Source organism: Ruditapes philippinarum, unplaced genomic scaffold (assembly GCF_026571515.1).
Source record: "Ruditapes philippinarum isolate M1 unplaced genomic scaffold, ASM2657151v2 ctg4041_1_1_1_1, whole genome shotgun sequence".
Taxonomy (NCBI): domain Eukaryota; kingdom Metazoa; phylum Mollusca; class Bivalvia; order Venerida; family Veneridae; genus Ruditapes; species Ruditapes philippinarum.
Window position 1 is genome coordinate 1 of NW_026859454.1, and position 19,173 is coordinate 19,173.

General features: G+C 31.2%; 1 protein-coding gene across 2 annotated transcripts; it reads right to left on the bottom strand.

Annotated features, from left to right (window-relative positions):
- Positions 1–2,696: 2,696 nt before the first annotated feature.
- On the bottom strand, positions 2,697–7,940 carry LOC132756557 (short-chain collagen C4-like). 2 transcript variants are annotated; one of them, XM_060747654.1, is made up of 3 exons: positions 7,833–7,940; positions 4,355–4,513; positions 2,697–3,857 (listed from the first exon to the last, which is right to left on the bottom strand). In XM_060747654.1, exons 2-3 carry the CDS (start codon positions 4,374–4,376, stop codon positions 3,265–3,267), a joined length of 615 nt encoding a protein of 204 aa, XP_060603637.1. In that variant the 5' UTR covers positions 4,377–4,513; positions 7,833–7,940; the 3' UTR covers positions 2,697–3,264. The 2 variants fall into 2 exon arrangements, with proteins under 2 accessions (XP_060603637.1, XP_060603636.1); XM_060747653.1 differs by lacking the exon at positions 7,833–7,940 and having other exon boundaries at positions 4,355–4,663.
- Between the last annotated feature and the right edge of the window lie 11,233 nt (positions 7,941–19,173).

Consider the following 19,173-nt stretch of genomic DNA (forward strand, 5'->3'; position numbering starts at 1 on the left):
ATTTTTTTTAATTCTCCCGTGATTTTTTTCTCCCATTCTCGTAAAGAGGAAATGAAACCCCACGAAACTCCCACTGGGAGACCAAATCCCCAGTGGGGGAATCGAAAAACCCCATGGGACGGCCAACTTTGAATGTCTCCCATGCATTTAATTTTAAGGGTATCGTCATTTCAAAGGCCAGGTTTTACTTGACTCTATCTCTATTATTGACAGGTCTTTAATTTTTTTCTCTAATCAATTTAAAAAAGGTAGCTGAGTTTGCGAAAATTCCGGATTTGCAAACTTATTCCGGAGGCTGTTTGAACCATTTTACGTCCCAAACCCGTAAGCAATTAAACTAAATGTTGCAGTAGAGAATTGTTCATGTCATGTTGATTTACTTCTCGTGTCCCTGTTGAATATCATGCGTGTAAATCCTCATTTTTTAGTAAGAAAGATGAGTATAATTATATGGTATCTTCAAAGAAACAAAATCGATAAATGTGTTTCTATTTTATCTGAGCGTTTTATTGGCTAGAGAAAAGTGTTATATTTTGTTTGTCAATTTGTAAAACAATATTTTTATCATTTATTTGACATTTTGAATGTTGGATTGAGCTGTAGAAAACATATTTGGCTGGTGTGTCACTTTAGATATAAAGAAAAAAACACGATTGTTTGTTATGAGCATACATTGTCTTAGCCAACAGATAATATTAGCTTTGTTTTTAACTCGATTTTTCAGCTGACAAGGTCTCGTATCTCAAATTGCGCCTTAAATCGTGTAAATGATTGTTAAATCTCTACGTTTTCTTTATTGCTATCTAATGTAACATGTTATGCTACCATTTTGAAGTATGTTCATTTTGAATTATAACTAAGCCCTCATTTCAATACTGAATTCAAGTGTTGTCAATTAATTATCAGTTCATTGCATACACACTAATATTATCATTATAACAGCCACCGACGGTGCAATCAATATTTTTAAAAAAAAAAACTGATATTGATGACTTTAATCATAGTTTACAAGATAAATTTATTTCAAACGCCTCCTTACACCGCATAAGCAACAGTAACCATAAATTTAAACCTTAAATAGGTAATAACATTTCAAAATTGAGAATGATTCTATTTGTACAATACCAAATAAACATGTATATTAATCATAATTGACTGAATACGAATTAGCTTACGAATTACACTTATAGTGTTATTGCATATCTTTGTGTAGAAATCTGAAGCTAAATATATTTGCTTCACTTATAATTGTCATGAGTAATTATAGTTTGTGAAAACTAAAACTACTGATGGAAATTTTACGAATATAAGCATAATGTTTGCGTGCTTAAAACTTTGTATAGAAAATACCTTAAACAAAAGATAGTGTACCCTCTTATTATGTTGATTTAGATATTGATCAGGAAGAGGGAAGATAATAATATTTGAAAAGACGTAGATATCATCTGGAGAAAGATAACAAAACATACGTATACAAAAGATGAACAAATTTACCACGACAAATGCCTTTTTTCAAATGTAAGTCAACAAACGATGGCGTGACATATCATATTCATGGTATGCTGAAGATAGCATTATTGATTAAATGTCCTTCTTCTACAGACAAAGCAATAAGCGTATTTAGATGTAAGTATTGTAAAAAATTAGGGTCGTATGTTCTTAAAGTTGCCCCTGCTGTAACACGTATTATCTATATGCAAGTTTAACGAACATGAAACTACCATATTTCTTTCATATAGGAATATTATTTTTTTTGTAGAAGATATGTAGCTACATTCACTTTTATTCGATACTAAAAACTCTAAATGAAAATATCATCATGCCTTATCAAATACTTACTGTTGTTATTTATATCGATATGGAAAATATAGCGATTGCAGAATTAAAACCAAGAAAAAGTAAATATAGACAAAAAACACTAAGTTATTTGATAAATGTATTAGCCTAAGGGAAAAAGCACATTATACCTAAGAAATCCATATTGATTTAACTATGTATAAATGTCAAACATGTGTTCATGTTTACATAATGAATTAAGTTCATATTTAGATGTTAAACACTTGAGCGGAATAGCGTTGAACTTGCAGTTATGTGGTGAATAGATAGGAAAGTAAACATAGTAGTATTTTGACTTCCAAACAAAATACTATTTCACTACAATTAAACCAATTACCAACAGATAAAGATGCAGAAGAAAATTCATGATTATAGCAAACGAGTATCGTTTTGAATAATGTAACAAGATACCAAACATAAACAGAAGAAGCACAATGGGCCCATTATCTATGATAATTATGTGCTTGTAGTGATATAAATTACATTGTATCTGCGTTCCATGGAATCACCGGTTACTGGCCGTAATCGTGTTACAACTCAGTAAAATCGTGCGTATAACTCAAAATCGTACAAGACAAATGTTATCAGAATAAAAACAACGGATGTGTCGTGGAATTAAATAATGAAGCGACATTTGACACAACTAGGAGTTGTTGAAATAAAAACTGAACATTTCAAAAGTATAATAACACACATAAGCTTTTTTTCAATGTGTCGGAATACGTAAACTTTTTATTGCATTTACAATGTAGGTCATTGATAAATTGTTTTTGTTTTATTCATAATAAGCTGGTGTTGAAATATTAACGACATATCAATGTTTCCGTAAACTATTATCTAAACTCTAAAATTATTATTCATAATTTAGTTACATTAAAAAGTAGACATTTATACATGTGACCAGGTTAGTATGTATACGTTTTATACCAAAATGCAAATTTTATTCCTAATCCATAACAATCCATGTTGAATAAAAGCTTGCTTTTTAAATGATAAGAATATTATGTTTTACTGTATAAAAATAGATTTAACTAAACATTAGTAATAAACATTAGGTTAAAAAATAAACATTATTAACCAAAAATAATTTCATTTTTTAACCAGGTAATCGGATGGTAATATCGTTTGCGTATAAGATACTAATGTTTTAAAATTACTTAATACATTCACTGAGACGAACGTTTATATTCAATAGACAATTATACATGTGACAAAGTAAGTATGTATATGTTTAATATCAAAATGCAAATGCTATTGCTAATTTGCAGGTTCGTCTTAAAACACCTGAAATGTAAACAAAATCCCGTGCAGCTTTGTTTATTCATTAGTCACAATGGAAACGATGACGGAAACAACAGAAGATTGTCCATGTCGATAATCGTTACATCAATCATACATAACTGTTATAACTGTCATAATTAATTATTACTAGGGTGAATAGGAACATACGACACATGTAAGGTCGTCACCCTCTTTATATGGAGGGCATTTAAGCGCACCACACTTAGCTCGAACAAAGTAAAACAGTTTCCCGTTGAGATCGGTAGTAAGGGATTTGCTAGCTGGTTCAGGTTCACCATCAACACAAACGTACTCGGAGGCTGCATTTTGGGTAGGCTGTCCAGCCATAAGATAACCGCTGTATTCTTTAACAAAGTTTTTGAAACAGGTATTCTTCCCGGGTACCATCACAACACTGCTTCTTGGGACTTGACAAACAGCGCAGGGAACATCATGCTCGGCTAGATGTTGAAAAATGCTTTTATGACTTTCATATTCTGCTCCATATATCAGGCCTACACCGCCCGGGTTATTACTTTTGTTATCCCAGTCTGGACTTTGTGGAAGACATAAATAATTTGCAGCTGCCCCAGTGTCCCGGTATTCTCCCCCAGCTGCAAATCCTTCATAAACTAAGGATGCCCCAGCAGGACATGCCCTACGTCCCCAACGTGTGTAGATGCTTGTAATGTAACGAGAAGAATTCACGCGCCTATTATTTCTTTCGTGCGATCTGGCATCTGTGAACAAAGTAAATTAATTGCATTTTTAAATAGCGTTTGATATTATCTTTTTACATTTACTTAACATATTTACTGTACGATGCTTATTATTATAAACAATTTCCTATCCTTGAAAGAAAAGTTACAATTGGAACGGATTTTGAACTTAATTCAAAGGCGATAAGAGTTCGAGTCCTACTCGGGTCACTACCATGTTTCTTAATATGACACCAGTACTGGTTGGTTCCAGGAAGCAAAATCGAAGGTAATTAATATAAGTTGCAAGAACTTGTTTTGCAATCGAGCTTAAATAAATCAATGTTTAAAAAGAAAGAAAAGATACTTAATTTAATTGAAAATATGTCCTAAGTAAAATCTACGAATTACCTATAAAATGCAAGCATGGTCTTTCAAACACTTTACATATGATGAATTTCAAGTACAGGCTAGTTTAATTACCTTTTACAATACATTTTGTGAGTATAACAAAATCTTTAAATATATTTAAGCTATACCTTTAAGTTCTTTTAGTAACATTGCAATTCCTGCGTCTTGAAGATCATACGTAGCATGGTCTAATAGTTTATTTATTGTCTCGTCTACGGAGAGACTCTGATCTTCAGTTTTGTTATCATGCGCAAATGCACAGAGATAGAGTCCACACAAGATGATAACTGTTGTAAAAAACATTATTTTTGAATTATTTACGGTAATCTGTAAGCCTTGATAGATATTTCAAAATGACTCGCCCAGCAGATGTCGGTGAATATTTAATACCTTGGCTGTCTTAAGGTGCTCGACCTTTAGATGTAACTAATATACTACACGCGGTTTATCAGTTTAAGTTAAGGTACCCTTTATTTAAAGCTTTGTACCTTTGTCATCAGCTATCCGATGTAAATAGTTTTGCCTCAATTTTTGTTTTTAGTTTCCTTTTTATGTATGTGAACAAATTGTAACTCAAATATAGATGTTGACAGCTAAACTTATCTACGTATTTCTCCTTTGGGATTTGTAATTTTTGGGTTGTAGGTTCGATCTTCGGGCCAGACAAAATTTATCCATAAAAATTGATATCGGACATTGCTATTTCAGAATTCAAGTTGGATTTGTAATCGGCCATATTAAATTTTGTAATTACTGGTAAGTTATTCATTAAAGCAGGTAAGGTGGCCTGATCACAGATATCAAATATGTTTAAATCGGCGTAGAACAAACAAACACAAAACAAACCTTGCTCAATAATCTGAACCTTGTGCAAGTCTGGTAGCTGTTTAACCATGTAATCATAAAAATAGTAATCATTTGAATCGGGTGGTAAAGCATTATAAATAAAAAAACAATCAACTCTCAAAAGTATGTTCACTTGTTTTTCTTCTTAAAATGATAAATTACGTTTATTGTTTTTCTGATACCCTATGACATGCACATCAAATAATGCAACTTAACTTCATTCAGCAACCCTTGAATGTTTTAATTAATATCAACATTACTGTGTAGTAATATCTTTAGTATTTTGTTTTAAAATGGGGTTAATTTTACTTTGTCTTTTTTGTATATATAATTCGAATATAAAGAAAAATGTAAATTCAGCAATAGACTACTTTAAAAATTCACAAAAACCCCATTTTAGCTATTAATAATTATTTTAGCATATCAATATTGTATCTATTTAGTTAAAGTGACATTATGCCCATCCAAATAGTGAATAAACAGTGAAAGTTGAAATACATTTTTGCCATGATTCGTCTCAGTTTTTCAATATATTCCATAACTCTCAAGGAACATTTTGGAAATATCTGTAGAGGGAAAAATTATACTTAATAAAAGTATGGGGCAGTCTTTATGTTTTAGGCAGATATATATTTTATCCAAAACTTTTTCTTATATCAACTGTTGTCAAGCACCATTATTATTGTCAATATTGAAACTAATAGTCAATAAAACTCAACTTGACATTGAAAAAAAAAAATGAGCTTAATGTCACTTAAATGTTTTAAATATAATATGATGATTTATGCCATAATATGATAATGTAAGGTACAGTGGGGGGTGGCTCTCCGACCCCACTGCACCAATTACGGGGAAAATAAATGGGCAACCTATGTTGCTGAAAAAATAAAAAAAACATGTTTGCAACCGATTTATTTAAAGAAATTTAGCTAAACAATTTTTATATGTTTATCTGTACACACAGTGATATTGTTTTAATACCGACATACTGTCATATGGACAATACTAATGATAGCACATAGACTTTAAACCATTTATGACATAGTTTGTTTGAATATATCTATTACGTTAACAACTTTCTAAATGATCATTATATTTCACTGCATATGTTTTTTTTAAGGAGGCTAGGTACACCAGACGACATAGCAAATTATTGCTGAACATTTAAGACTTGTCTGTCTACGTGAAGAAAAATAAAAACGTAAGCAAGTTTACCACAACAAATCCTTTCCCTGTTTTGTTTTTTTAAAGTAGGTCAACAAATGTTGACGTGACAAATCATTGGTATAGAATGCTGAAGAGAAAATTGTTGTTTAAATGCCCTCTTAAATATAGAAAATAAACAATGCAAAATATGTACGTTCGATGTTTTTCATAATTAAGATAAGAAATTTAAAGTTGCACCAGTTGTCTTAAAACTTATTATCTATATGTGCACATGGTTCTGGGCCATAGTTGTTTTGTTTTTAAACATATAAACCTCAAAATGTTATAATACAATGCTTATAGTTTTGTAACTTGAATATAGGAAAAAAAGCATTATATAAAAGAGTACAAATTAATTTGAAACTTCCGTGTGCTTTATAAGTGTCTGTGAACAAAATAAATATGATTATTTTATTTTACCCATGAAAAATGTTGCTATATCAGTCAAATATATTTCATATATTTTAAAAAAATAATTATGAAATATAAATATGAAAGTGGGCAGAGTCAAAATCATTTATTTTAACGGACTTCTTTAAGCATTTTGTTGGAAAAAATCTGATAAATACAAAACAACTGTTTGTTGAATTTTGTTTTGAAAACTATCTAAAATGATAGAAAATGGTCTAACTAAGAAAATAAATCCGAACACCAATATCTTTAATTCAGTCATTAACGCTGTAAAGAATATTAAAGAGTTATTTACGTGACGTCACAATGAAGCGCCAAACATCACGTGCAAAACAAGACACATCTATAAATAATTAATATATTACTGTGCGCTGTACAATTGCAGTTGCCTAACATGCAAAGGGATTTGTAACCGTTTCTTTGATTTCCTCTTAATATTCATTTTGTATATGACATGTTGTGATAGCCGTGACTCTGTACAGAACAATTAAATAGAAAACTACTTCTAGTCTTTTCTGTGACATGACAAGTTTCAATAAATTAATAAATAGGAGAAAATATACGAAAAATAAATAATATTTTTTCTTGTTTTTATTTTCGTTAAATAGTGTTCTGTCGTCACCTTAGAGCAATAACGAATAATTTTTAAATGAATCTTTTTGTGTTGTTTTGTTTGTTGTTGTTGTTTACAAAAAGTTTACAAAAAGGATTTTGGACACCAGTGCGATAATTTGAAATTATTTTACCCTTTTTTCTATAAAACATTTAGATAAAGAAAAAAGACCAAAAAGACTAAATGAAGAAAAAAAATTCATTACAAGAATTGACAACGCTTGATAAAATCGTTAGACATAAATCTCTATTGCTGTTGTAGTTTTTTTTATTACGGAATATAAATTCATTGCAGAGGTTTATGAAAAGCTTGAAAAAGGTTGTTGAAATGTATCAAATAATATACGATATGTTAAAGAATCTATCTTGAAATATAAGACTAAAATTCACATGAGCTACACACTTTTCAATTATAAACAATATACAACAATGAAGTATAGATGGTAGCTTACATATTGAATATTAATGTTTTTGGGGTATTTGTTTACTGTAGTACCCTCCTTAGGGAGAGAAAAATAAAATTATGTTTACCTTAGTTACCTTAAAGCCTTTGTTTTTAAAAAAGTAAATAATACGAAGATAAAGAACAGGAAGCCAAAAAGTATACTTCACTTCAGCACACCTTTGTATTGGCGAATGAAAAGAATAACAAAAACCCTGTAATATATAGATCAGGAAGAAAAAGACCAAGGTACATCTTTACAGCTCTTATGTTAGTAGGCTAATGCAGTAAGCACACTGCGTAGAAAGAAAAAAAGTTAGAATTAAAGAGCACATTTCAATATATCTGATACTGTCAATCAAAGGGTTTTTTAATCTATGTGTGATTAATAAATAAAGATATGGTAGACTCTTACATGTAAGATTTTACATCTATACATGTTTATTTAAACGTAAATGATAACAATACATTAATTATTCAAATGGTCCATTTAACGGTCGCAAAGATTTTATTTAACATAGTTTTTTTTCCTTTCATGTCATATCTTTTTGTAACCGACACTTAAAGATTCTTTTAATTGACAAGAACAGAAACAATAATATTTTAGAGTGTACTTTATTATCAACAATAAATGCAGTTGTCAATACCAAAATAAATTGTAACCAACTATATAGTAAGTATTTTTACGCTTTCCTGAGGGTCTTAAAGTAGCATTACTAATAACGAATTCCTATTTTATCTAAAATAGATGCAATAGAAAAATACATAGCTAGTAGATAAAGAAATATAATTATGCATTACACGATTTATGACAATTTTGTGAAACTTAACACTCCAAGTTCGTCAATCTCGATAAGTGTGTTATGTTTCCAACGAGCTTGAAAATACTACAGTGGAGCCTTGCTAATCCGAACCCTTCTAATCCGGAATCCTTTCTTATCCGAACGAAGTGTCCGGTCCCGATTTTATTCGTTCTATTTTCAATAGTAAAAAACCTTTCGGATCCGGAACCTGTCTACTCCGAATTCCGGACGATTTTTTATTTTTTTTCTTATTTTACTCTAAAATTTACCTCTCGGATCCGAACAGATTTTGTCAAATGTCACACCTTCTTTAAAAATAACAAATAATCGCACATCTTGCAGGTGTAAACATACACCAAACTGATGTATTATTTCACTTGATTAATTAAGTATCTATTTATTTAGCTTTTGACTGTAGTTTATCTTTGACTACAGTGCATAAGATAACGGCCATCAATCATTAATATGTAAAAAAAACATTAAATACATTATTAGGTTAGTAAGATGATTTGATTAGTTGATGTTCATCGATTTTACTTTTATCTTTTCTATTTTGAATAGTATACCTACGTTACAGGTAATTGTGTTTATGCTAGTACACGAATTATGTTCCCCGTTACCACACTTACAATACTTATCTTCTTTTGGATGAGACCTTAAAAGCCAAGGTCCGATGTATCACCACTTGAAAGATGGCTCATTTAAAAAAAATAGAGAAAATAAAAATCCTAAAAGCAAGCCCAACACAACAAAATTAAAAATGTTTTTGATGTTTGAAAAGCCATTTGAAACTGTTGTATTATGAACTATCACGCAATTCACAATGACTTTGAATGGGTGTCGGAATATTAGCAATTGAGATGCGAATTTACCGAAAGACAATAACTTAACCTCTATCATTTTAACCTTTATATGGGTCATAACGAGAAAGTTTGATGCATTGCATATTTCTATAGTCATATAGTCACTGGAAAATAAAAACGAAACAAATGAGAAATGAACGTATCCGTTAAGGTTTCCTCAAAAGTTTCATAGATAAAGAATATGCCCAATCATGAATTTGTTGACATAGTTTTCCAAAATAAAATTTCGAGTGTACTGTATATGATATGTTAATGCCACAACCGGGAATCTATTTACACATATATCATATGAGAGTTAATAAAAAATTCAGACTACCTCACTATTAAGACCATTTTTGTTAGAATCACAAACGATCTTATAAGCAGGGTTTCCCCTACTTCAATCGTATTTCACTTAGGTGTTGTTAGTTTTCTTGTCGGTGGGTATAATAAATTTCAGCACGTGCATTATTAAAGAATAAAACGAACCCGCTTAAGTCAGTACTGGGGGCATGAGTGATGTTGCAATTTTAAATAAGCCCTCGCAGAGAGACCAAACCGAATATACAATATGCATGTTATCATTTGTTTCATTGCTTTCGAGAGTTTTCCCTTTTCTCCAGATTTCTTTTTCTGCACTTTTAATTCAAACTTCGATACTTTACTTATCTAGTTTTTGTTTACAAATATGTTAAAATATCTCGATGAGACATACTTATATTTTTATCCTACCTTTTTAAATTCATTTTCTTTTATATTAAATGGACATTTGATAGGAAATGATTTGAGTACTAATCATTCCAGACAACAGAGCGGAATTGAGTCGACCTTAAACAATAAATGAACGGATTACATAATAAATTTATTGAAATAAACCGATATATAGTTTTTGTATTACGTATAGGTTATGTATGCATTTTATTCGAAAGCTATACATATATTACCTAGTAAACATTGTCAAATAATATATTTATAGAAGTAGTTTTAATTTAGTTTTTTTTTAAATTTTGAGTCTGAAACTTAACAAAACGGTTATTCATGTCGCGCTATGTTAATAAATAACGAACTAGAGAATTTTGCAGGAATGGACTTCAAGCATATTTAACAATATATTGCACTCTTTAGGCATGGTTCTTTAGGGAAATTAATAGCTCCTTTCTTCTTTACGGACTTGATCGAATATTTAAATCAACATTTTGCTGTAAGAAGTTGATTCAACTTTGTTTGAAGGCAATCGATTTTATGGTGGTTTGAGGGGAATGTTGATTTGCCAAATTCTGTGACATGTAAACAACAGAAACATCCGTCTGCAGTTTTATCATGAGAATGTAAACAAACTGGTGGGTCAAGCGATTTAACAAAATAGTATATTTTCTCCCAGTAATAGAATTAACAAAAGCTTTTTTATTTATTACTAATTTCAAGTAGCTTTTATATCTTTGACTCGCATGATGTTAGTAAATTCTTCATACCTGTCAAATTTCAATGTTTAGTCTCTAGCGCCATTATGCAATAATTGGCATAATTCTTATAGTTTTGTTACTTAGATATAAAACACTAATATTTTATAATTAAATATAACACACATATTTCAATCGTGCTGTTTCTTTTAATTATTCTGAAAAATGAATTTATAGAAAGGGTTTATGATAACCTTAAACACATTGAGTATTTTCCATTGTTTAATTGTTTTATGAACTTTGAAAGTGTTGATGCTAACATGTCCTATCATTCCTTAATCATATTTTATGCTATGTTTTTATTGTGGTTTGATAATAACAATAAAAAACATTTATAATCAAGAATTTATGGTTACATGAATTGGACTGTCATATGTGGCTACACCCTCTTTAGTTAAAATATTTTTTAAATGGGGTCACCCCTACGTCCTCTGTTTCAAAAGTAACAAGTAAGATATAGATCAGGAAGTCAAAATTAAAAGATTTTTTTCAAAACATTTTCTTACTGGAGTATACCAATAACGAACAGTTTGGGGTTAACAAATAAAGATACTTATCAGGAAGCAAATGCTTTCAATGTTTTTTTCAACTGCGCAAATAGTTGTTAGCTGTGTACATAAAAATGTCAACTTACTACAATGTATATTTCAATGTATCTCGTATATTCGACTAAAATGGTTTCAATTCTATATTTCAAACAAAATTATTTCATTAAAAATGATGATATAAATTTATTAATTTATATACATTTTGTACATGTAATTTTAATTTGCAATTTTGACGATTTCTTTTGGTATCTAGACAAGAAAATGCTCTTCTAGCGACCGTTTTGACTTCACGCCTCATATTAAGGTGAAGAAAGTAATCCAAAAAACTTCAATGGCTAATACTTAACGGAAACAGACACATGTTTTTTCACGAAATTTCATTTACGATTTATACAATTCAGGAGGATATATTCGCCGATAACCCCCCAAAACCCCTTCCAAATAACAAAAACGGACATGCCAAGAGGGCCTCTCAAGGCAAATTTCCATTGATTAAGGTTTTGGACCATATATTGTCGTAAAGAAGACAATCGAAATTAATTCAATAGCTGCTTATCTGCAACATCCTCATATTTAAACACCGTATATACAGGAACGCCAATGCGGGTTTCTAAGGCCATTTTCCTTTGATTAGCGCGTTGTGCTTAATATTGTTGTAAAGCTAACCTCCGAACTTATACAATGACTAAACAGCTATGGCATAAGACAGCCGGTGTTTTAGCGGATGGCTCGAGACAATGGAGTTTTTAACGAAAATTCTTAGACTTTACATAATTAAACAAATTATCGGTCCAAAAGAGGTCATGCATGGCGTACATTCATGTAATAACGTACTCTTACGCGCTCGTTTATGTCTAAAACCAGTCAAGTTAAATGAAGCAGTAAAACCAATAGCTCGTGACCGGTTGAAAAATGTATAAACCACAGGTTTAGAAGAATTCGGTTCAAAATTTGAAAATGAAAATGCCTCTAAATGCCATTGTTTCTTGGTTAGAACTTTGCACTTTTATTGATGTAAAGAAGAGCATCCAATGAAATGCAATTGCCTCTCCGAAATGTCTCCATATTCCTTGGCCTAGAGCTTTGTTCCTTATATTTCTGTAAAGAAGAACCTCCAAACTATAAGCCTTACATTAATCCAAACAAAATAAATCGGACATATCTTGTTTAAACGGTTGACAGCATAGAACATTTATAGACTTATCAGGCAGAAAGAACAAGTCACCGATCGACAGAATTAACCATTTGTATTTGGATAGAGATTGTTGCCCTATATTGATGTAAAATGTAAAGGAGAACCTCCAATCGTATGATATTGATAATCTGCAAAGGAATCAAAAGCCTTAAGGGTTAACATTTGGCTCCAAATAATGGTGTTTTTATGGTAATGTATATTCTTAACCAACAAATCGCAAATGCCAAAAATGGCTCTACCTTGCCGTCATTTTACCTTGCCTTAGATATTTGATTCTTATTTTGGTGTAAAGAAGAATTTCCAATGAATAAAAAAAACGAATGAATTACTTTGTCTAAGTATGTAGCGGTCACTTTAACATGACTAGCCGTACATGTAAAAAAATCTCAAGGGCATTATCCTTCGCCTATACCTGTATTTACATGTACTGCTTATTGTGTTATATTGCTGTAAAGAAAAAAATCCAATGTTACAGTAATGGAATCTCTAATCTGCATCGAAATCGCAAAAAATGATGTTTGAACGATTGACCTCAAAATCTGGTGCTTCTGACGAAACAATACACTTCCGTGAGAAAAAAATGGTTTTAGCTTGCCGTCATAGATATTTGAACCTTATTTTGGTGTAAAGAAGAATTTCCAAGGAAATACCAAAAAATGAAATACTTTTTTCTAAGTATGTAGCGGTCACTTTAACATGACTCGCCGTACATGGCATTCATCGCCAGTCAAAAAAATCTCAAAGGCATTATCCTTGGCCTATACTTTTATATACTGCTTATTGTGTTATTTGCTGTAAAGAAAAAATCCCATGTAAAAGAATCTGTTATCTGTATCGAAATCGCAAAAATGATGTTTGAACGGTTGACCTCAGAAACTGGTGTTTCTTACGAAAAAATACACTTCCAAGAGAAAAAGAAGAAACCGCTGGTCCAGAAAAATAATATGCAACGCGAAAAGCTCAAGGCCATTTTCCTTGGAAACCACCAAACTCCAAACTTATACAATTTCCAATTCTTGCAATTCTCCAAATCACACAAATGGTGTTTAAACGGTTGGCATTTTTATAAAAAATTTTACTTTCATATAAAAAAGGAATAAACCCCCTAAAAAAAGAAAGAAAAAAAAAAAAGAATACAAAACGGCAATGGCACTCGAATTTCAAGGTCATAGTTCCTAGGCTAGAAGATTGTACCTTGTGCTGCTATAAAGAAGAAACTCCAAACTAATCCGCAACGGAATCAGACAACTTTTGTTTTAACTATACTGCTGTACAAGATGGCTTCCCCGTGCATTTAATCAATGATGCTATCTTTCGATCCTTGAAGATGGTTCGGCACGACATTATTGTTGTGTATACATTTAAGATGGTAGTTTTAGTTTCTTGTATTTGGCCTTTTTCAACTTGGGTGGTTCCAGTATTCCTACTTGAATACTGTTTAATCACCCTTAGGGTATGTTGCCTGCGTTTTAAATTTGTCTTACGACGTCTTGTCTGTGATATGCAGGTTTCATAGCCTCAGATCCCCTTTCAAAATTCCATTTAATTTAGTTCCGCCCATTGTTTTCTCGTTTAGGGCATATGCATTCTTTTATTTGGGGACCATACGCCGCTTTTCAAGGAATGACACTACTGTGTCACATTGAAGGTTACATGATAACCGCCGTATTACCACATCTGCGGATGTTTTTTTATACAACATTTCCCCATTTTTGTGTTAAAATGTTGAATTCTGCTTAAGCCGGTGCTAGGGGGCGTGGACGGTATTTTGCATTTTCCAGTACCGTCCATGAACAGGCTCAATCAAACCGAGTCTGCAACATTTTACAATTTTGCCTTGTTGAGCTTTTTTTATGGATTCTGTTTTACTCTATTTCAAATGCAATTGCTAATCTGCAGAGAATCATAAAAGAAGTGTATTAACATTTCGCCCAAAATGATGGTTTTCTACCAATGCAAATGGAAAAATTGACTATATTTTGCCATCTTTTTTAAAATAATTCAATCGAAAGGATTACTTTTTTGCGTATGCAGCGTTCATTTTTGTATGACTGACCGTACATGACTTGTATGGTGATTTAACGGATGGCATTACAGAATAGTGACCAAAAATTGTACTTTTGATATTATAGAAAGAGAACATATCATCTGTCAAAATAAAATAAAACCAACTATTCCAAGCGGAAATGTGCAGACCATACTCCTTTCCTTTAGAGTTGTGTGCTTAATACATGTATAGCCTTCAAGACGAACCTCAGAACTAATACAATTACCGACTCTTAACGGAGCTTGAGAATAATGTTTTACACTTTATATAAATAAGAACATATCGCCGGTCAAAAATAAATAAATAAAAAAATATCCAATCCTTAACGGAATCAAACAATCTTATTTTAAGACTTTACATACTTACAGACCTAATCTCCGGTCGAAAAATCCTTCTTACTATCATGCGGCTTATATTGCTGTGAAGAATATCTTCTAAACCATCACAATGTAATTATCATTCCACTTCTTTTTAATTACGAAGCGTTCATTTTACAATGGCTAGCTGGACATGATGTCAATTCTTGTAGGAACGTTCTCTAAACCGCGTTCTGTCTAACAACACTAAATAACATTTTTATTAAGTTGTGATCGGTCAAAATAATGTAAAATACAATGTCAGGGGGGTTTTGTCTCCATGATGTGACTTTGCAAATTATAAGTTGATCTACGATTATATCGAGAACAGCATTTTGCCTGTCCCAAAACGTCCAAGCCATGTGGGAATCATCCGGACATATTGCTGGCGTTAGGGATTTGGTTTTCATGTTGTGCAAAGAAGACACACCATAGTTGTACAAAAACGAATATAAAACGGAATCAGACAAATGGTGTTTAAACGATTGGATCTAGAATATGGTGTCTTTTTACGAAAATTTATGCACTTTATATGGAGAAAGAACAAAACTCCGTTCCAAAAAAAGACCATGCCATGCGGAAATCTCCTGGAAACAGTTTTTGGGTAAAAGCTTTGGTTTTCAATTTGTGCAAAGGAGACCCTCCAAAGTTGTACAAAAACGCATTTGCAACGGAATCAGACAAAACATTTCATAATGCGTAGCTTTAGAATATGGTGTTTTTTATGCACTTTATAAACAGAAAACAAAAAAAAAATCGCTCCATAAATGGCCATGCACGCGGAAATCTCCTGGAAATATTGTTTGCGTTAGGGCTTTGGTACTCATTTTGTGCAACAAATACCCTCCCAGGTTTTACAAAATGAATTTGCAAACGGAATCAGTCGAATGGTGTCTTAACGGTTGTCTGTAGAATATAGTGCTTTTATGCACTTTAAATACAGAAAGAACAAATTACGGGAGCAAAAATTGACCATGCCACGCGGAAATCTCCTAGAAATATGGTTTGGGGTTAGGGCTTTGCTACTCATTTTGTGCAAAGAACACCCTCTCAAGTTGTACAAAAACGAATTTGCAACGAAATCGGACAAATGGTGTCTTAACGGTTGGCTTTAGAATATGGTGTTTTTTTATGCACTTCATATACAGAAAGAACAAAACGCCGGTCCAGAAAATGGTGTCTTAACGGTTGGCTTTAGAATATGGTGTTTTTTATGCACTTTATATACAGAAAGAACAAATTACGGGAGCAAGAATTGACCATGCCACGCGGAAATCACAAATTGTTTGGGTTAGGGCTTTGGTCTTCATTTTGTGCAAAGAAGACCCTCTGAAGTTGTACAAAAACGAATTTGTAACAGAATCAGACAAATGGTGTTGAACGGCGGACGGTAGAATATGGTGTTTTATTTAACGAAACTTTCATTTTCTTATTCAACAATATCCCGTGAAAATTATCACAAGTTACGTATAAAAGCGACAAACGAAAGATGCACATGATATGTCATTTTATTTTTATTTTGCCAGTAACCATAATAGAAAACCCTACCTTGATATATATTTTTTTAATTCTCTACTATTCTACTTATAGCTTATCTAATGTAACATATAATGCTATCATTTTGTAGTCTGTTCATTTCAATGTTGAATTAAAAATTTATTAAATATTTTCAGTTCATTACATAAGCACTAATATTATCATTTTAATAGAAACCGGAGGTGTTATCAAAACAGTTTAAACAGACAAATATTGATTATCTTAATCATAGTATACAGATAATTTCATACGCCTCCTACCGCCGCATAAACAGTCATCATTTAATACTATATATTATTATAATATTTAAACCATGCGTAATAAACAAATATATTTATTTATATTTGACTGAATACTATTTGCTTACGAATTACTATTATAATGCCATTTTACATCTTAGTATAAGATTCTTAAGTTGTATATGTTTGTTTTATTTATGTTTTTTCTCTCTCTCTCTCTCTTTTGGGGGATACGAAAACTACTGATAGTAATTTTACGAATACATTTAAGCATAATATTTGCGTGATAGAATTTTTGTAAATTAACAATCTTTAAAACATCAAGTACACCGTGATGTTTTGTGATTTAGAATAAAGATACTGATCAGGAAGAGGGAACAAAATGATATTTGAAAAGACGTAAACATCTTTAGAAATGACAAAGCCACAAACATATAACTGTTTGACATTGTAGTTTTTCCTTACTCCATTAAGAAATATAACAAAGTATAAAACTATTTTAAAGATGAACAAAGTTGCGACAGCAAAAACCTATTTTACTAAAGTAAGTTAACAAATGATGACGTGACATATTATGTTTGTAGAATGCTCAAGAAAACATTGTTGTTTAAATGTCCTCATCCTTAATATAGAAAATAAAATACGCAATTATTATGTTAACGTATTTGGAGGTTGGTAGTACCGGGTATTTACAGTTAGGGACTAATGCTCTTAAAATTGCACCTGTTAACTTTTAACTTATGATCGATATGCAAATTTTTCAAACATGAATATTGTTCGTATACAGATTAAAATGTTCTGTAGCAAAATATTTAAGTAGGGATCCGCCATTTAGAAATGATTTTCTACATGTTTTACGTGCATCATTTTCTTTTAAGGCATTAGTCTACCATATTTCTGTCATACAAGCATTTTGGCACGTATTGTTTTATAAGTTCGGGAAAATATACAGACATATACTAGTAGCTATATTCACTTTTAAAATAAGACATTCTTAGAGCTTTAGATAAATAAAATTATTATCACAATATTCGACACCCGGTGGATAGGTAAATATGTCATTTACAACGTTATTGTATGTTATTATTGAAAGTAAGCCAACGATAGGCGACACCACGTATATAAAATTCAATTTCTAAATTACCTGAAATATCCACACCAGTGACACTCATAGCTTAATAAACTATCACTTATGCTTTATGACACCTTATGAATTGTAGCAGAAGTTTGCAACAAATGCATCAACAGTGAATGTCATAATAAGTAACCTAGGGGCCTCATATTATGAATATTAAGATAACTCATAATGTAAATGTGTGAGGATAAACGAAATATTTCAGAAATAATTGTTATTAACTTAATCTCTTAAAACCCAAGAGTAAATTTATCTGAACTTCTGAGAAGTATAACTTTTATGTTTAAAATACTTTTTATCATTCTTTCAAAGACAGTCAATACTTGTATACTATGTTTGTATTTTATATTTACCACGAAATTTTCAATGCGTTTTATCTGTCGTGCTGAACGATCTTAAAGGATCGTAAATATAACATCTCTGAACCCAGTTGAAAAGAAAAGGTGAATGTGTTTTCTTAAATACTGAATCAAACATTGATTTATGATGACCCTTAAGTGTACTACCGGTATTTATAGGACAAATATTTTTTTGTTATGAATCCTATGTACACCAATGGCAGGTGATAACATGGGATGTGGATAAAATATTGAATTTAACCGCTACAAGTAGCAAACGATTCAATGATGTTGATGTCCGTGTCTATTTAGAACCCCGGTTTTTTAGCCCGTAATAGGTATGAGGGGTCGGTGCCGTCCTTCGACGTCCCTTAAATCAATTATATGCAACGTATATATTACATAATAATAATAATTAATGCAAATATTATCAAACAAACCTACAGTATATACATGTACATAAATATAAACACACATATAATAAACACATTTATTTTTCAAAAATATTTAAACAGTTTATAAATATTTATCATTTAACAATTTAAAATTCTGTTTCACATTTTAGTGTAGTTTAAACTATTAAGGATATTCCATGCTGGTTTCAAACCATTTTGAAAACCCAAACCAATACATGGAAGTTAAACGTTTTATTCGTATATATCATTTTAATTCTCAAACAATATGTCATAAATATTATTATAATATAAAATATTAAGCTTCTGATATGAATGATTTACAACATAAAAACATATTCAGAATTATGTAAGTTCCCTCTCAGGTATTGATATAGGCCTTGAATTGTCTGACAAATCCCAAGTATTTCATTCATCCACGTTTTGTCGATTATGTCTTACATTGTTCAAAACTAGACTTATTGATTGTAAGTATGGCTATTGTGTTTAGATATGTGAATTATGTTTTGTTTAGAAAA